This window comes from Pocillopora damicornis, chromosome 11 (genome assembly GCF_964200805.1).
Source record: "Pocillopora damicornis chromosome 11, jaPocDami1.2, whole genome shotgun sequence".
In the NCBI taxonomy this organism is placed as follows: domain Eukaryota; kingdom Metazoa; phylum Cnidaria; class Anthozoa; order Scleractinia; family Pocilloporidae; genus Pocillopora; species Pocillopora damicornis.
The window spans coordinates 7,111,992-7,132,795 of NC_142680.1; the positions used below are offsets into that span (position 1 = coordinate 7,111,992).

General features: G+C 37.3%; 1 protein-coding gene and 1 pseudogene across 2 annotated transcripts in view; both read left to right on the plus strand.

Moving 5' to 3' along the window:
• Positions 1–2,909: 2,909 nt before the first annotated feature.
• On the plus strand, positions 2,910–16,640 carry LOC149037250 (uncharacterized; annotated as a pseudogene). The gene is made up of 11 exons (XR_016181374.1): positions 2,910–3,125; positions 4,113–4,275; positions 5,098–5,326; positions 6,334–6,580; positions 7,349–8,018; positions 8,896–9,128; positions 10,592–10,742; positions 11,491–11,687; positions 12,571–12,744; positions 14,014–14,175; positions 16,269–16,640. The product of XR_016181374.1 is annotated as an uncharacterized LOC149037250 (transcript).
• Positions 16,641–19,112: 2,472 nt separating this feature from the next.
• The window catches only part of LOC113677052 (uncharacterized), a 28,245-nt gene continuing 26,553 nt past the window's right edge, over positions 19,113–20,804 (plus strand). Inside the window, exons 1-2 of the mRNA XM_089187514.1 lie at positions 19,113–19,202; positions 20,620–20,698. Coding sequence (XP_089043640.1) covers positions 20,626–20,698 — 73 coding nt within the window. The 5' untranslated portion in view covers positions 19,113–19,202; positions 20,620–20,625. The remainder of the gene's footprint in view (positions 19,203–20,619; positions 20,699–20,804) is intronic.

Consider the following 20,804-nt stretch of genomic DNA (forward strand, 5'->3'; position numbering starts at 1 on the left):
AATGTAATTTTAAATAATACATAAGATAGGTTGAAATCTTACAGTATTAGCTTAGCGTACTTACTCCTTTTTTGTTTCAAAAATCAATGATTAATTCATAAAATTTTAATTAAAAAAAGCATGAAATAGGCCATAATAGTTTTAGCATGTATTAGATACTGATTACGGGATATGGATTAGTGAACAGGATCACAAATGAAGGCAAAATGTGAAATGTGAACATGAAATTGCTTGTGGTCGTCACCTTAACATGAACAAGGTGTTACGTTTCCTTTAAATTGAAATTGAAATCCTTTTTTGTTTCAAAAATCAATGATTAATTCATAAAATTTTAATTTAAAAAAAAAGCATGAAATAGGCCACAATAGTTTTAGCATGTATTAGATACTGATTACGGGATATGGATTAGTGAACAGGATCACGAATGAAGGCAAAATGTGAAATGTGAACGTGAAATTGCTTGTGGTCGTCACCTTAACATGAACAAGGTGTTACGATTCCTTTAAATTGAATGTGATAAAGTGATGGTATAAAGGATAAGAGTGTTAGGTGAAAATTTCCTATATTTTCATGATGCATTAAACGTAGATATAAATCTAAAGTATGTTGTGCATGTACATGTATAATTCTATGTTTAATTGATACCTGTCGATAATAAAAAATCAAAGGATCGATAAGTGAAAAAAAAAGCTCAAGGAAAAGGTGCGATTTAAGGAACTATGGCAACTTTGTCTTCAAATGAAGATGTAACAAAAAGTTTGGAAAAAATTCTGGCCACTGGAAGATACTGTGATGGGCCTCCAGTGAGAAGTCAAATGAGTATCCAACATTCCCAAGAAAGAACTTGAAGCACTTTGGAAAACCACGATGAGAGTTGTGGCTCTTAAAGCCACAGAGTTTCCTAGCAGCAGGAACATCGCAAGAAATGCATACAAGTGCAGCCCGGAAACTAAATGGTAAACGGGACAAGCCTGACTTAAGGAAGACTCCATTCCAAAGAACTTTCATTTCCTTCACAAGTGGCGCCAGAAAATTCATTGAGGCTTACTGGATCTTTATCCAATCCAGGAATAATACTTACAACAATGATAATCTCCCATTTATATCGCTTACTCCTTGGTAAGTTAAGATTTACCAGGTAGAGCGCTCCCAAAGAATAATCATCCTTGTGCTTGATCGGTTGGAAAAAATAAAAGTTCAACATGAACATATAGTTTCTGCGAGCACTGAGGAATGGTTCACCGTCAACAGATTGAAACTACTTCCGAACCTCTCCATCAACAATGTCAGCAAGATATTCTTCACTTTGATGTTGACGCCAGGACTCACATTTCTGTGGGGAATTATCCCTCATTAGCATTTCTTGGAGCTTCTCTTTAACATTATTTTAGCAATATACTTTAAGAATATAGTCCCTTTGCTAAGAAACACCTTTTTGCTAAAGGTGTTCCACAAGTGGCACTTCTCGGGTAGTGCTTTTGTTTACAGCACAACAACAACAATTTGTGGAGGCGCGGTGGCCTCATGGTTAGTACGCTCGACTCCGGTTCGAGTGGTCCGGATTCGAGCCTTGGCCGGGGTCATTGTGTTGTGTTCTTAGGCAAGACACTACTCTCACAGTGCTTCTCTTCACCCAGGTGTACAAATGGGTACCAGTAAATATGCCGGAGGTAACCCTGCGATGGACTAGTATCCTATCCAGGGGGGTGTAGCAATACTCCTAGCTGCTTCATGCTGTATAAAGGCTTTACTTACAACTCTTTGCCTTTGATGGTCAATTTCGGTGCAGTCTATTATGTCATATAGCTTACAGCACTTGGAGCAAACAGCATATTTGACAAAGGTATCGCGCTCAAAACGAGCAAACTTGCGAAGAAGGCACAATGGTGAGGTAATGTTAGTCATCATCTCTTCAAGATATTCAGAATCACATAAATCAGAAAGTACCTTAAAGAACTGGCAAAGAAACTGCAGAAGGTATTCCAAACCATTATCATTGAGCTTGCATAGAGACTGCCACTTAAGAATGAAATAGACAAGCCACTGTGCTGATGCAGTAAACGTCTACGTTCTGGTCTGCTTAGTAGTAGGTTCTGGGCAAGGTTCACTATTTTCAATATCACAGAGGAGATCTTCTAGTGAGACATTTTCCCAAACTTCAGGTTCTTGTTCTTCATCATTTGCATCTTCTCTTTCATTACATGTATCTCCATCAGTTACCTGTAAACGATATACAGATTGATTGTAGGTAAGTCAAACTTGTAATTTAATTGCTTTTCAGAGGAGTTAAAATTATGTTCTAAACATCACTAGTACATGCATGTTTTTTTGCGGTATATTTACCATAAAAATCCTATTGTGTTGAATCAGGCTCAAAAACTTCATGAAAGAGAACACATGAAATTCACAAATTGGACTGGGTAATAAAGATTTACTGGAAGAAAGACCATTACAGTTGCATAAACAATTTCTTTGCATATACTTCCTGTATACATGTAACATAAATAAGTATAAATGTTTTTTTTTACCTCATCTGAAGCAATGGCATTGTTGTCACTTTCAGGATCTGGATGATCAGAGCAATCAGGGCCACCACTCATGGAGACATTGTTGTCATCAGATTCGGCAAACAAATTAAGAATTATGACATCACATTAAGAAAGTCCATGCAACAACCCGCAAGGACACAGTTTAGTGTGAATTAAAATTTGTTTAAGTTGTTGGTGAGTTCGCCTGGGGGCGAACTTGGGGGTTGGGGAGTTGGCTAAAGGTGTCGGCAAGTTTAATAATAACAACGACGAGTTGACTAATGTTGTTAGTAAGTTGGTTGTTGATAATTTGACTTGTCAGCAAAATGATCGAGAACAGTTTGTTTTTGTTGCTCTATCAAAAAATAAACATCCAAAATTATGTATTTGCTTTGTTACTCTTCAGGATTGCCTCTTTACTGCGACAAGTCTGAAGTTACTGGAGGTAAAAAATTCGGGGAGGTGATGCAGGAAGTGCTTCTCCCACTGACACTGGATTATTACGTGAGGTCACGTGATGTTGATGTAGATGCCTTGGCTTTCGATCAACTGTCCAACTTGAATGGAGACGTGGCCCAGAAAAAGGCTGCCATAAAGGTATGGTTGATTGGCTTTTGAACCCTTTATAGTCCAGTAGCAGTATGCGTATTCTCCCTACTGTTCTCTGTACATTTTCCATGGTACTGACAGGAGAATTTGTACATCAACCAAGAGCTTTTTCCTGTTGGTGATCATTTTCTTTATTCTCAGTAGTGATACCGTGAGGATAAGTTTGATATTAGTCAAAGCTTAAGTTTCACAATTTTTTAGATACAATTTAAAAAAGGAAATTAGAGTTCTCTCTCTGTGTTCTCCTAGCCTCATCCAAACACATGAGAGGTTGGAAGAATTTTTGATTGCTACGGAAACTCTCAACTGCATTTCGGGTCAATGCGTCGATCAATTTGAAGCTTCAACGTCCCCCCTGGGGCAACCCCCCCCGGGCGTTTGAACATCTGAAATTGGTACGCTCGAAAACCCACCTCCCTCCCACCCAAGTGCCGGCTTTGATCATCAACTGTTTTAAAAAAGGCGAGATTAGCGACCGTAACTTTCTTGTAGAACTTTCCTATTAAGTAATCTTCCCATGAAAGTGAATTTTTTTACTTATAAACACTTCCATATGATAAAACACGTTTACTTTGCCGGAAAGACTTGACAGTTCCGGTTCAAATTCCCCACCCCACCCAGGCAAAGTTCAAATTCCCCACCCCCGAACACGAGCGACAGTCAATTGCAGTGGGTTGCCCTGGGGGAGTTAGAATGTTGAAGCCTCCAATAGATTGACGCATTACAACACAAATGAATTCATCCGACGTAATTTACCATTAACAAAATGTGGTACGTAAGTTGTTTTCATTTTTTTTTGCTGTCTATCTTAGCTTTAAAAATGTGAAATTACCTTTTGTAAACTTTATGCCAAATAGGCCCTATTCTTTTTTCCGAATTTTACCTGCTGTCACGATTACGAAGGGAATATTTAAGTACTTTTCAGAGAATGTAGGATGGTTTTACTAAATTTTCTTATATTTAATTCAACTATAGGAAATAGCAGGAGGTAATCAAAACATGCAAGATATATTCACCACCGCCCTGGGTACCACTGAAACATCTTACACGTTGGAGAAAGTAAAGGAAGCCTTAGAGACTCTGAATACAGAGCGAAAGGAACAATTACTTCTCCTTTTGGAATATATTGAAGATCAAGGTGAGTCTGTGAACAATAGGGTAAAGTATGGAACTCGAGTCATTGGGGCTCACAAGGTGCCAGAGCTTATCGCGAACCATCAAAAGAACTCGTCCTAGAGATGACGAGAAAATGTATATTCACGAAGATGACGAACTCGCGCCACCGTCGCGATCAATCTGCTGCCAAACTTAAACCTAATGCGACTTGGTTAGCTGCGTTTTCCTGCGCTTGAGGACGTTTCCATCCGTTTCAGTGCTCTGTGACTGGTACAGAAAACTGGTGCCACTCTCTCAACCAATCAAACGCAGAACTAAGACAAGTCGTGACTTGGTTATTCACCTTTTTTCGCTCGCTTCAGACAGTTAGTAATTTCACATTCAGTTCTCATTGGCTCCTTGGGACATTTTCCCTTGTGCGAATTTTTTGTTTGGATTGCTCTAGTTTCCTGTTTTTTCTTTTCTTTGTTATTACGACGCGCAATCGAAAACTGATATAGTCGTCACCACCTCTTTGGGTTTGAATTTCTGATATCCAATCGCAAAACGCTGTAAGTTTGATTTTTAACCACAACTATACCCCATTCATACCAGCAAACCATTTTTCGTTAACCCAGGTCCAACGGAATGAAAATCAGCAAGGGAAAACTGAAAAACTGATTTTCTATGGCGTTCAAGTAATACCAAACTTGTATTTTCAAAGTGTTGAATTGGAAGTCGACAAAAATTACTTTAAAAAGCTTCTGTAAAGAAAATGATTTTAAACCGTGTTTACCAAAATAGCTTTAACACATGTTTAAGCTTTGGTGAGAATGGGATATAACTTAGCTCTTGCATTTGTCAGGTTGGAGCGATGGTAGTGCTATTGGGTCTTTGGATCATGAGATGAACAATTGCGGAGCAGGTTTTAGGAATGCAGTCTTCCTCCTGAGGGATGAAATTACCGCTGAAGGTAAAATCGATGATTATGTGGCGACAATGAAGTGGTACAACGAGTTTGGAGAAGTTTATCAAGACCCGTTTGAATACGTTGGTACAACTGCTGACCGTATGAGAACCATTTCATTATTCAGGTAAGATGTTTTCATGTCAGTTCCTTATGTGACATATGTTTTTTCAAGGTATGCGTTACTTTTGTTTACTAAGACATAGCTGTGTGAAACTTGGGTAAGTTTCAAAAGAAAACTGTGGTGCTGCGTCGATGGGGGTATTACAAGATGATTTGGTTTCATCAACTGAGTTGGCAATCTAAATTGACCGCCGTAAAGATTTTCTGAGAGCTGACGTTTTGAGCGTTAGCCCTCGTCAGAGCCAACAGAGGCCTTGTAGTTTTTCGCTCTGACTCAAAATAGAGAGGTCCTGGTTTTGAATTCTGACGGGGTCATTGTGTTGTATTTTTGATAATTGTCGAAAGTAATCCGGGATTTCTGTACTTTCTGCTTCACGACACTCTGTGATTGGTCGAGATAACTCGTGCTACCACTCAACCGATCAGATTTAAGACGAACGCCAGGGCAAACAGGGAGCTGATCAATTGCGCCTTTCTGCGCTTCAAGCAGTTAGCTTCGATTTTAGTTCGAGTCCTTGCTGCTCCTTGTGTTCAGATTGGCCACGGTTTTTATGACATCTAGTCGAAATGCGCTCTAGCGTTTAACTCAGCATCACGTTTCAGAAAACGGATAACATAGAGATACTTAAGGCTAAGTTTTTAGGGGGCTACGCTCCAACATCGTAAAACATTTAGCCTATGTTTAAGTTCGTAATCTGCAATCATTTTGAATCAATCATCCTTAGACATTCTTCCATCTTCTACCGTTACGATACTTGTATTTAAACAATTCGTTTTAATCTCCCAATCCTCAGCCATTCCCTTTTTTTACCTTCTTTTTCCCTTCTTATCTTTATTGTTTTTGCTATTATTGACAAATCATATCCCTTTAGACCATTGCTCTGCCACTCGACGTGCACGAAGAAATTTATGAAATATCTTTCACCAGCAAACTTATTTGTCTTGAAGTCAACTGTTAAAAAAAAGACGTTCAATCCTCAGCCTTATGTGCGTTGGCTCTTTCTTCTGCAGGTTGTTTACTGTTCTAATGATGCCAAATACAACAGATGACGGAAGCTTGATAAAATTCGTGACATGGAAGAACTTTTATCATGGTACGTCAACGGACTGTCTCCTAATGAAGCTTTCGGAGGAGTTTTAAAGCCAGACTACCTTGGATTCCATCACAACAGTTTTTATGGCTCTGCTTACTTCCCACATGCTCTTCATGTTGCTGCACTCCTCGAGTTTCTACTCAGTGGAACACCATTTAAATTGGGTAAGAATCAGCTTGTTACAAGGGAAAGTATAGTGGGGACAAAAAAAAAAAAGAGCTACGACGCACCTACCCCTCTTCAAACCCAAAATTACCCATAATTTGATATTAGTTGACCGTTATTGGGTTAGGGGAGGAGTAGGTGTGCAGTTTCTCCGATAGTTACATTGATCCAAATGGATTAAGAAACCATTGGTTTGAGATATGCTCTGGAAGTGCGGTTGTGGATGGTCCTGGAAAGGACTCCTGTCAGTAGCATTGTCGTTGACAAATATGTTAGCCAGATACTGAGCGCTATGGCTTTCAACAACACCATAGAGGGGAAAAGGCAAGGAAAGAAATGTGCCAGCGGGTGACTTCTCTGATTCTGTTTCCCGAAGTGTGGTTTCTAAGGTAGCGAATGACTATGCAAAGATAATTGTTTTAACTTTTATAAAGCTTTCTTTGGTTTAGGTTTTCTCTTCGTCCATTACATCAATAATTCTGTTTTGAAGCTCCTTTTGTTTTCTTTACTTGCCTGCAAGAAGAGACGCCTCTTTGGCCTTTTTGTTTCGTAAGGCAAAAGTGAGGCAACAGGTGGAGAGAGGCATCTCCTCGTAGGATTCCTGAGCACTCTGATGTTTCGGCCGTGTAAAACTTTTCTGACGCAGTCATAAACCAGCTCTGTTGTATACTCAATATTTAGGGCATACGTTGATTTTAGTAAGGGAATAACTGTATTTTGTAATTAGAGTTTGAGTTAAGTTGTATTTTCGTGGTTTTGGTTCAAAGGTGAGGACACAAGCAAGCATATTAAGAAAGGTCTTGAGACAATGAGGATTGTTGCTGTTAAATACTCAACTCCAAACAGTGTAGCGGGTCGATTTCCAGGGTTTTACAATGCAATTTTGGCTAGGATTTTTCCTTCCTATGCTTACGCCGGTGCAACTGCTCCTGATTTAAACGATGATGGAAGTCTGGGTGAAATTACTATTCTCGACAGCGATAAGATCAAGATGTTTTTACGACTTTACGATCCAGGCAATGAGGATGTTAGCAATTACCTGGAAGATGGGACTATATCCACACATATCTTTTACTTAAATACTATTGGTTCGATCAACATCATGGAGGAAATAAGCTCTAAAGCTGCCTCGATGGGTATATTGGCCGAAAGCTCGCCCCAGGGATTCTGGACGAGAAATTATGCTTCGCTAGTGATTAACCGAAGAGAAAACTGGGCGGTAACAATGAAAGGCTTCAACAAGTATGTCTGGGATTTCGAGGCCTCAAGCACTCGAAATTTTTTTGGTCTTTATCAGAGTCATGGTGCACTTCTCGTTGCAAACAGCGAGGCGTCACTTAAAACTCTGGATATCGATAATGGTTGGGACTGGACACGACATCCAGGCACTACAACAATAAAAATGGATCTTGATCAATTGATCAGCGACAACCGTAGGTAAGCAATGAAATTTTCTTCGCCCAAATTCGTCTTTTTCGTTGTGCCGGCTTCGCGAGCGGGTAGATCCCCCCCACTTCGATCCCGTGAAACTATTCTATAAGTAAAATTTTTCCTTTAAGGCTCCTTTTAACAACAGCAACAACAGCAATAACAACAACAACGATAACAACAAATGTGATGTACCCTATATCAAGTTTTAACAATCTATTGAATAGAAAGTAATAATTAATTATTAGTATGATAGTAAGAGGGTAACAACACCCTAAAATTACTAAGGAGCTAAAAATGACAGGGAGCTGTGTATTCACCTTCTACCTTCCCCCACCCCGCCATAAAGAAAGAACTGCGTTTTAATAGAAAAAGATACCAGCAAGGCCCGAGGGCCAAATAGTAAGGTCCTTACTCAATGAACTTAGGTTCATTAAAGAATTGGCGTGCCAATATCGAATTATGGATACACTTGGGAAGTTTGGGGAGCGCCTCGAGGAACTCAAGCTTCTTGAGTGTTCTCCAAACTTCTCAAGATCATCTATAACTCGATATACGCATAAGTAAAGCATGAATTAAATATTTGATATTAAGATAAGGCTTAGGTCGGAATAAAATTGTGTGTCCTTTTTTTTATCTCCAATGGAGGTGCCCCCCACCCCCACCCTCCCGCTCCCAAAATTATCCAGAAGGCTGGACAGGAGACATGTTAGGTGTTTTTGCCATAGTTTTAAAGTCCAACTTACTTAAAGAAAGTACATGTATATCTATCATTATAGTAGTACTGGGGGCTCATATGGTGCACGACCAATCAGAGAAGAGTATTTCGTACAATGTAGCACAAATGAACCAATTATATCATCTGACATTAGAAGTGGCTCCACAGATATTTTCAACCCAAGGAACTGGCGGGTGGATTAACTTTGATTGGTGGCGGTAATTATCCTACGGGGGTCTTTGGAATAGATTTCTCACAGCCTAAGTATCAGTTTCCAGCTGGGTCCTTTCAACTTGACATCACCTTTGAATTCAAGAAGAGCGTGTTTTTTCGCAGATTTTGCCGTGATTTGTCTCGGATCTGGAATCACAACTACCATGAGCTCTCCCAACATAACTCAGGTACATTCATTTGTTTCCCTTTCAGTTGAAACAAATTGATTGTAAGATTTATTTTCGTCTAAACGGGGCTGAAAATGGTGTCGTCCTTTTTATACCAAGTATTTGATTTATTGATTTTAACAGCCTTTTTTCGTTCCATTGACAACTGTCTTAAAACAATCCAGTAATTTCTCAAAATGTTTTCATCAGGTTTATGACATAACAAGTCAACCAAGCATCAAGCCTCTTGGAAACCACTTTTCTTAAAATATGTTAGAATTATTTCTATAATCAAAAACTTCATATCATCAAAAGGTGGCGACAGATATAGACAGATATAGTGAGAACTGTTACTAGTAGTAATTTGCAATTTGTCTAACGCTATCAACAAATACAGTTTATCAGGAGATTTAGGAGTCGTTTTGGGGGAAATGGTGACCACGGGGTTTAAGAGGTCGGGTTTTGAATCCCGGGAGGGTCATCGTGTTTTTTCCTTTGTCCTGTGAACTGTTGATCGATTTTAGGGGTTGCCTGTTATGCTCTGGCATAGATAGATTGATAGAGAGATAGCTATACAGATAACTTTATTTAAAGTAAATGAAGGCGGTAAGTTTCCACAGAAACTATGATGCTGCGTCGGTAGAGTATAACAAGGCATTTTGGTTTTATCAGCTGAGTCGATGAATTAAATTGGCCACCGTTAAGAGTTTCAAAGCTGACTTTTCGAGCGTTAGCCCTTCGTCAGAGCGAAGGGCTAACGAAGGGTTAACGCTCGAAACACATGGCCACTGAGCTAAGTTCGAGGTTTTCCACAAAATTAAAAGATCATGAAATAATACAATAATAGCATTTATTACCCACCCCCTCTCTCCCCACGAAACTTGCAATAATTGTCCTTGACTAAAAGTATCAAATTTGAGCTTAACAACAAAGAAAAAACCTAAATACTTATCGTTCCATGATGTGCTTAAGAAATTTCTGGCTACTGTATGTTATCTGGAAGCGAGTTCCTTTTCTTAGCCGCAAGTTGAACCATACTTCGGTTACGTAAGTTTATCGTGGCCTCCTAAATTATACTTGTCTTTACTTAATTTCGTTAAATCGCCTCTATTTATTAGTGCACGGCCCTGTAAACGGCTGTTTATTATGGATTGGATGCCAACATTATTCCTTCACTTCACGCCTCAAAAACTATAGGCCCGTTTCTCGAAGGTTCCGGTAACTTAACAGCCTTATGGGGGTTTTAAAAGTTTTGAAAATTATACAATAAAACTATAAGATAAGGGAAAAAAATGGACTTGTGGACTTAAAATGGACTGCTTCTCTATTCTTTAAATTTTGATTTTAAAATATGGAATCGGGGGCGTTTAGTTACTGATACATTCAGTCGCATTAATCATGCTATATCCTTTCTTTACGCGACAATATTTTCTTAATCTTTCTTATGAGAAAACTAAGGAATGCACGCTTGAAATTGGTTTCAGACCCCGCTGTTCCAGACGAAGCTTCTTGACGCAAGCAATCCATCATCAATTCTGATAAACGGAGAAAGTCACTCACTCAACACCGACTTGATAAAGACGCCGTCGTTCTTTAACACAGGCAACCATGCAGCTACACTTGTAGATGTCAATGGTAAATACATAATATGGACGATTCGATTTAAGCATTGAGCAGCTGTATTTATTTTTATACAAAACTTTCGCCGATCTACGGCATCGTTAGGGAATATAAAGAAAATATTTCACTTTGCATGATATGAAAATGATGTATCGTCCATTTAATCAACATGCTACTGAAGGACAACTTCAAAAGAATTGTAAAATCAAATTGGTAGCTTCGATATGTAATTTACCTGATCCCCCTCATGGGGATCTGTAATATTCTTATCTACAACCCCCCCCCCCCTCACTGGTTGTTGATTTGCATAGTCCCTCTTTATACTCTGTTGGCGACGACTGATTTCCGCTCCGTTCCCCCTGAAAACCATGTGTTCCCCCAAAAGGCCTCTTCCCCCAACCCTTAAGTGAAAGATAATGATTGGTTCCTTTAAAGAGTTATGGGAAAATTTGGTTTGTGTTTTAAGTCTGGTTTGTGCAGACTGATTGGTCAGTTTTGCTGTGATACTATTGGCTGCAAGACTCAAGTAGCTCTTTTAAGTTGTGATCGTTCAATGTCTAATGTTGGTGACGGTGACATCATAACTACCATTTTGCACTTCTGTTATGAATATGAGTTTAGGATTGGAATTATATATATATAAATCTTGCTTTGAGGTCAAAAGTGACTTTCCCTATTTGGTTATTATGCTTGCGTTTATGGCACTAACATTTCACTAATAGTATTAAAAGTTTCATTATTCTCTCATTCTTAAAAATTTAAGGAAACACTTACTACATTCCCAGTGCGTATAACCAGGGACTTAATGTGAAGATTGGCTTGCAACATTCTAGAACTCAAGATGATTTAAAGGCTACATCGGCTCGGTATGCGACTGCATGGCTCGACCATGGAGTGGACCCAACGGACAAGGGTTATGAATACACCATATTGGTTAAAGGACCCTCAGAAGAAATCCATGTAGGAATTTTTCGAGTTTAAGAAAAGATACGACATTTTTTTGAAAACATGTTTCGACAGTTCTTCTGTCATCTTCAGTTCTGATTTATGCAAAGTACAAAGTTGAATTTAAAGTGTGTAACAAAGTGCTGATTGGACAAAACAAACAATAGAAACAGAACAATGTATGCAGTTACAAGGAAAGTTTTAAATCAACATGATATAGTTGAAGATTAACTGTAGGTTGCTCCCATTGAATGATTAACAAAATGTCGTATGTTTTCTCAAATTCGTGACACATCTGCTGCTACCCAGACCTTTTGGCAATTTCGAAGTTTATTTGAAGATTCCTTTAGCCATGTGCATTTAAACAATTAGCTCTCAGAAATGTTGCATGTGTAACCTCTTGCAATTTCAGTTGTTAGATTGCAAACAGGTGATAAGAATACACTCGGTCATCAGCTATACTGTCGACTGCTATTTTGCCATGACACCTAATTCTTTACCTTGAAATGTATGGCAGTCAGGATTGAGAATTTCGTACAGGATCTTGGAAGTTAAGTTGCTTTTATCAGCAAGTATTTGTTGACAAGTGGACTTGGAACGAAAAAATTGTATCTCGGTGGTCGCTTTTCAAGAAGCATTCCTTCTTCGCTTCTAAGCCAATGGATTTTTACCGAAAATCTGTCGGAATAGGAAATTGTGGGATAGATATGCAAACACGTTAAGCATCCTAAGCATCCTTACAGACAATTTTTTTTTGTACCAAATGATCCAGTCTCGCATGGAAAGCAACATGGCTAGACTTTTAATTTTGAAAGAGCCCATATAGCCTTCGGCAATATTACTTGTTTTTTTTTCTTTTTGATTTCGCACTAACGTTTTGCTGTTCATAATTTCAAAGACTTTTGCCGATTATCAAACGAGTGGCAGCTGCTTGTATGAAGTACTTCAGAGAGACAATAGGGCTCACGTGGTGAAGATCAATAACTGCCCGAGGCAGGGTGAGACTCAGTATGGATGCGTTTTTTTTAACAAATCTGCCCTTACCGAGGGTCCGGTATGGAGCGTCACGAAGGTAAAACTTGTCATGGTGTGGTCTAGCTTTGATAAGAGTAAAAACAAAGTTGGTTTTAACGTGACTAGCACAGAGAACGAAGTTCCCGAATATATGGAGCATCTCCTTTTTCTAAAAGAAAATAAAGACTTAAAACGTTTCTTATAAGAAAGGCATTTCATTTGTGTTTTTTTCTTATGGCTAGTTGGTTAGTCCTGATTTAAATTTTAATATGCAATAATTGTTATGCATTGTTTTTTCGAACTGTTTTTACAAGTTTTTAATTTCCAAAGGCATTTTAATCGCAGTTGACTATGTGTATAGAACTATTATTTTTAATATTATTTGTTACTTATTTATTATTTAATTTTTTAAATAGTTAATTAATATTATTATTATCATTTATTATGTTTTCTGCAGTTCAGTAAGGTTTTTTATTACGGGGTTTTCGAATCCCTATTGAAGCTTTATACCTTGGAAAAATTATGCGTAGAAACATTTTTAAGAAAAAGTGATGATGTTAGGTTTCAACTTTTCTTTTTAGAGAGGCATTTCATCGGTGTTTTTTCTTATAGCAAGTTATTTAGTCCTGATCAGAAATCTTAACATGCATTCATTGTTATCAATGAATTGTTTATAGAACTGTTTTTAGAAGGTTTGAATTTAAATTTTCTAAGGCATTGTAAGTCGCAGCTCAATATGTTTATAAACCTATTTTTTATTATTTTTGTTTGTTATTTATCATTACTTTTCTTTATTTAATCATTTTCATTTATTATTATTATTATTACTACTATTATTTATCACTCATTTCCTGCTGTTCAGTAAGGTTCTTTACTATGGAGATTCCAATCCCTTTTGAAGATTTATACCATGGAAAAAATTATGTCTAGAAACGCTTTTTTGAGTAAAAAGGCACGTAATGCTCCGTTTCAGTTTTGTTTCACCCTTCCAGTAAAATTCACCGTCAGAAAAAAATGGGAAAAAGTTGAATTACATATGGATAGCTGCTGTCAAAATTTCCAAAGGCTTTGTTTCACCTTAAGTGTTTATTTGTTCCTTTGGTGTAAAAGATATATGCATCGCTCATAACCTTTTTGACGAAGATAGAAAAGGCAGATTTATTTCATATACATTGCAGAATGTAGCGTTATTGAAACTTATATTTAGTATAAACTAAAACTGTGGATAGCATTGAAGGCGCGCTCTGATTGACTACTCATCCTTTGCTATTTTTGTATAAATAAATATCGATTGATCTGAAGTTTTTTCTGATATTTTATTTCACAGGATCCTTGTATTGTGATGGTGGAAGAAGCGGATGACAATACCTTGGACATAGCAGTCTCTTATCCAAATCTAAATTTCAACATCACCAAGACTTTGGATTCTGCCTCTCAGATCACTGCGCAAGAAAGGTTTTATTCTGTTAGCACGCCAGTTGACATAGAGGTAATCGGAAAACTAATATTCCTTCTTTTTTACCTCTTTTTTGAGAATACTGTTGGTCCTTGCAGTCTGATTGGCTGTTGGTTGTTTGATTATCTACAAATGACACAACTTTTTTTGCTCAAGATTGTACCTTTTTCACCGCCAGTGGGGATGGAACTCTAAATCAAAAAAGCTAAACAGATTTTCAGGCTTTTTTGAGACAACGATCACTTCAGAGAAAATTGAAAATGAAAAAAAGCCATTTTTGGGAATTTTGTAACTTTATCGCCGATTCTTGCTTTTTTTCTAACGTCTAGAGGATAAGTAAATTATTGGTACCGAACAAGATCAGTACTGGGACAATTAAATTGTGAGATAACGAAATGGAAATGTAGAACTTTGTTTGGTAGTGACTTTCATCCTTAATGTCGACCAAAGCACGCAAAGGGCAGCATTCCGTACACTATACACAAAAACACTAGAATTATGTTTAGGATACAAAGTGGTTCATGTAATACCATTTATCAATGTATGATAAAGATAAATAAGTTGTTATTATTATTATTATTATTATTATTATTATCATTATAAATTATGTTTAGGATATAAAGTGGTTCATGTAATACCTGATGATGTATAATAAAGATAAATAAGTCAATTGATATTTGATAAAAGAGGATCATTTTTCTAAATTCTTGATAATATGAGATGATGTATGAAGTAATTTAGTTTAAGACTGATATTTTTCGGATGAAGCTTTATTTACTATAACATAACGTTGAACTGAATTCTTAAATGATTTCTAGCGTAATGAATATTTTAACCCAACATTTTACGCGGAAAAAAATTAAGAATTTATGCATTTGATAATGATATTGTGGCTTAAACTAATAAGGTAATCTTGATTTGTATGAAGAAAGCGTTTTTCAGTTTGGTGACAGCCGGTTTCGCTACTTGTCGAGTACGCTACGGTCGAGTTCGCTACATGTTCGCTACTTATATGCCGAATTCGCTACCTACTTCATCCTACCTTGGATCGTTCTATTTTCACGATCTTTTCGAACCACCATCATGTTTTTAAGAAATCTACCTTACTCGACCTGAAATGGGTGCCATGTTTAGCATATTATCGTGGAGTGAGTAGACCTAGAAAAACGACTGCTAATGGCTAGCCCCTCTAACTTTGGTCTGGAAGAGATTTATTGATGACATCTTTTCACCGAGGGACATTTCTATGAAAGAAGCTTACAATTTTGTTGACTTCGCCAATGCGTTTCACCTTACAAATAGGTTTACTTGTGAAAACGTAACCTCGCAACAATCACAAAAATCAACGAGTCGGTTAAAAGCAAACTAGAAGGCAATTTGCATATGATCAGTTTAATTGACTCCTAAAAACGGCAATCACGTAGATGGAGTATAAATTACAGATATTGCTTGTGGTTTATGATTAAAAGAGTAATTAAAACTGTGAATTAACAGAGGCAGCGAATTTGGCGTGTTAGAAGCGGACATGTAAAGAACTCGAATGCAGCGAACTCGACGAGTAGCGAAACCGGCCCTAAGCTTCAGTTTATTTCCCTAAAAAAATTATTAGGGTAATTATAATGACCAATTAGAAAGAATGTGTTTGTCACTCGAAACCTGTGAAAAGTCAAAAGAAACCAAAGTAAACGAACCTAACTGCGACCACTTAGATTGAGATTGATTTTCTTTTTGATCTGAGTGATTTAGAAGGAAGAATGAGTTTTTAGGACCTTCACAGAACAATAAAATAGCAGCAAAGCAATTCATAATTACACTCGTCACTCAGAACAATTTTCAATTGAGTTTTGAAAGTAACCCGGAATTGCATTGGGTTTGCTTTACTTTGATTTGTGATTGGTTCAGAAAACTCGCGCCACTCTCTCAACCAATCAGATGCAAAACCATTTGGTCGCCGCGTTTTCCCGCGCTTTTGGCGGTTTGCTTGTATTTTACTTTGAGTTCTGATTGGCACTCCAGGATATTTTTCTTTCTTCCGATTGTCCGCTGTAATTACTTTACTTTGGTTCAACAACGCTCAATCCAAAAGCTCTCCAAAAGAACGGCTCAAGATCTTAACTTAACTTCAGGTGAGAGTCATCAGTGCGGTGAATGTAGCAACTGGAGATGTGAGAGTAAACGGAGAGGTTGTCCCAGACGCCGATAAAACAAATCACGTGATGGTGATACCAATATCTGACGGCGCAGTTATAGGGCGTGCCATCGTGTTCAAACAGCTGTCCATGGGGTTCACCACAGAAGTCACACTTACTCGATAATGGCCTTGACGGCATATGCATTTTCTTCCTTTAGATTGATAATAAAACTCTTTGAATGAATAAAACGATGTCAAGCGAAGTTAAATTTGCTAAAGAGTTGTAGAGGGCTTGTCACAGAAATGTAAACCTGAATAGTAGAATGGAAACCAAAAAATAAAGGTTTGACCAAAACCAAAAAATAAAGTTTCTCTGTGAGTTATAAACCGATAGTACACTTTAAAATGTCTAAATCTTATCCTTGAATACTTTTAACACTCAAAGGCAATGCTAAGAGGAATCTTTCAGGGGGACTGGTGCGTAGCATTGAAAATAACGACCGTGTGGGAGACTTTACTGTGGAACGTGACTGCGACATGAAAGGTCACGGGATACGCAAGGTGGCTGGAAACAATTTTTGAGTCCTGCCAGCTACATTTAAAGCGCTCAAAAACCTCAAACTTTCCCTATTCGCAGTTAAACCAATTTCACCCTTGTGTTGACTAAAGGAATGAAGTTTGACATAGTGGGCGCCACTATTATGCTAATGTTATGGGGAATAATTTTAAAGAGCTCTTAACCCTACTTCTGCTGGTTAAAAAACGCACAAATTTGTCCACATTCAGTTTTTAATTCATATCTCAACAAATATTTACAGGAATAACACCTACAATATGTCATTTTAAAGTGTATAGAATGGGCTTCTCAGGGAAAAAAAAATTCATCATTAAAACCCTGGACTTTCCTAAAAAGTAAAATTTAAAACACAAAATAAGTAAGACATAGTGTAAAACTTGAGGTCAAAGTCACTTTTCCTCATAGGTATAGGTTACTTAAGATTAATTGATAGCAGAAGTTAATTATTAACATCTCAGCAACATTTCCTGAAAATCTGAAAGAAGAAGAATAAATAATGAATTTGTTATGAATTTTTATGTGCACCCATGTCATTCCAAAAAAATTAGCAAAAATTTGTCCACATTCAGTTTTAATTCATATCTCAACAAACATTTACAGGAATAACACCTACAATATGTCATTTTAAAGTGTATAAAATGGGCTTCTCAGGAAAAAAAAGAATTCATCATTGAAACCCTGGACTTTCCTAAAAAGTAAAATTTAAAACACAAAATAAGTAAGACATAGTGTAAAACTTGAGGTCAAAGTCACTTTTCCTCACAGGTATAGGTTACTTAAGATTAATTGATAGCAGAAGTTAATTAAGGACTGTCTCAGAAAATCCTTGATAGACTTTCTCACAACTTCAGGATTTTCTTTCTTGAGAAGAGGCCTCGCCTTGGAGCGAATTTTAAAAAATTAGCTGGTGGCCAGAGCATGGGAAAGCTGTTTCCAGCCACCTTTAGGCGATAACGGCTGAACTCTTCCCCCCCCCCCCCCCCCTTAATCTTAACCGCGTGTATGGATGCGTGCGTGTCTGTATGAATGTGCGGAAGGGGAACTTACCACAAAGAAAACAGTTTGCTATTCGAAGGCAGTCCTACTGTATCGTTTCAAAAAGCTACAATTCCTTTCATTTCCGATGTGAAATCACGAAGAAGTTTTGCACCCTAGCCTTTTGTTTCGGCCGATGCTTATCATCCCTTTTTGTAAAAATCTCCAATCTTATTGGCCACTTCACTTTTTTAAGTTCATCAACTCAAAAAAGCTTTTGTTTCAGGTGGCGCAGCGCTGTAAACTTAATTTGCAGCTGCCTCTGTTTGCGTGAATACGAGCCCGCTGATACACGTGGTAAGTAAGCGGTATGGTCCACATCACGTATGGCCGCGAAAATTCGAAAGTGTCACCCCCCCCCCGCCCCCCCTCCCCCTCTCTCTTTCTTCCCTGTCACATCCTTTAAAAAATCCGAACTACGCCCTTAAATTGATAGTACAAAAAGATATCTGAATCCGCAGAAAATCGCTTTTATGTGATAAATCTACCAACCGAGATTAAAGAAGTTGAACCTCAGCCGATCGCCATCCCTTGTAGTAAACGAGGTAGACACCCTCGTTTGGCCATCCTCCTTTGGGATGAAAACAAAAGTTAGTTTTCCAATTCTTCATTGCATTATGGGAAAAACTCTGAAATACAAAGTAAATACATAATATTTAAAAAATGAAAATAATGGAGAACCAAACATTGACCAGTTTTGAAATAGAGAGAACTCTTTGCAAATGAGTCAAAAACACTTTACTCGTCTATAACCTGGCTTTATGACTAGGTGCTGTTCATATAATGATGTACAAGAAGATTGTTGGGGCCACACGGGAAGAGACTTTGATTTGCTAGGAGTTTGTTTAAATATAAAGCTGAGAAGTAACATCTCAGCGTGCTATTGGGATCACATCTTTGTTAGAATTGTCGAGAGGTTCGCAAGTTTTTGTTGGTTCATCAGATAAAGTTAAAGTAAAGGTGAAAGTTTTTCGAAATGAGCGTAAGAATGATAAAAATGAGCTTTTCTTACAAGGTATTTGTCAAAATTGCACCGACGCGGAAATAAATCAAGCCCGTGTTTTTCAAAAAATGTCAGTTGCGATTGTTAGCTAAATGTATACAGCGATGGAAAAATAACATCCGGCTTTGTAAGATGTCTTTGTTTCACACTTTGAACTCGAACAGCTAAATCAACAAAAACACATCTTTTGACCGCCATGCTAACATTAGTTTTCATTGTGTCTTATTCTGGCGTCATATATGGCTGAAAGACAGCTATTACACAAGGCTGGACCAGCAAAGTGTAGTTAGGCTCTGAAAGAAAGAAGTTTGCAGGTAGGGCATAACTTATGTCTTTTAATCAAACCTTGCACATTCTGGTTATGTAGGTTGGCATCGCAAAGTTAATTGAATGGCTCCTTGGAGGTTACTCTCAATTTTAAAAGGTAGCACTTTTGTGTGACAGATTACCTGCTAATTTTGAAAATCAATCGGCTTCGAGAAGATACGTGAGGTGTCTCATAAGAGCAGGAACATGCTTTACTTGCATTACTTCATTAACCAACTAAGCAATACACTACGGTGCCTACATGTGCATGATACCCAGTTCTTGCTGGTTAGTTCGTTTTTAATAATTCTAGCGTCAGTTAAGCTCAGAGGTCGTGAAAGTTTTATAATGTTAAACAACATGGCCCGCCGTGCAAAAACCTATAGTTTAATCTGAATACCTTTTCTGTTTTCTATGAAGTTCAACAATTCCTTCATCTCATGGTCACGACCAAATTCTTCGGCTCAATGGTGGTCATAGAAATAGTGAAACGAAAAGTTACCTGAGCCTTTCTAAAAGTTACCTGGTATTATTTAAACAAATGTTGATTTTGTCTTCTTAATAAATGTTTTGGATGTCTTTTAATGTCAACAATATCTTTTTTTTAACCTCTAATGTTTTAAAAGTAAATGTAATATTTCAGCTGCGAAAGCCTTCATTAAATGTCCCTTGAGGCCATATTTACAATTAAAGGAAAAAGGATGTAACTTTCCAGTTTTTATCGGTTTTGCGATTAAAACTACTATCAGCATTGAAACTGAACTGAAGGGGTTTGTTCATTGGATGGTTAAAAAATCTTGTGTAAATTTTTAATTAAAGTTTAGATGAGTCGCAAACTGTGATTTTTATCAAATCACGACTTGATAGCGACTACTGCTATTCTTAAAATTAATAATTAAAGGTTACATCGAGGATCCTGAGAATTAAGAAAAAAAATCTAATCTTTAATTTATAACTGACAAATTTGTAACGTATTGCCAGTATTAGCTGTGGGTGAAAAAAGAAACTTGTAATGGAGTTTTTATTTTGAAGGCCGATAGATGAGTGTTAATGTGATGGAGCTGTAAGAAATTTTAATCGAGATGTTATTAATAAAAAGAACATTTTATTTAGGAAAACTGTCCACTTTTAGCGGGAAAAGGAATGCAAAACATGAATTTTTCATGATGTTTTCGTTGTGATTTATCTTTAAAAACGAATATCACCCGAGCGAAAATCATTTTCTTGTTAACCCTATAAACAAACTCAGCAGTGACAACGTCGACAATGAGAACAATGACACGGCAAAAGCCTTTTATATTTTTTGTAAATACCGACTTTAAAAGCACTAAGAACTTTTAATTAGCTATGCTAAGAGACGGCCATGGTTAAAAACTTGACAAAACATATTTATTTTTGTGATATGTAATTTCTAACCTTAACTAGAGGAAGATGAAAGTTGGCGTCTGGTTGATCATCAGCACATTGTGGTTGCTTTTGCAATTCGCAAGCTCCCAGTTTGCAAGTAAGTTTCCTATTTTTTTTACTTGAAAGAGATATAATGATGATATCGAAGCATTATGCGGTTTATAAATGCTGTATTATTGACTTTCTTTTCCCTTTTTTTTTTA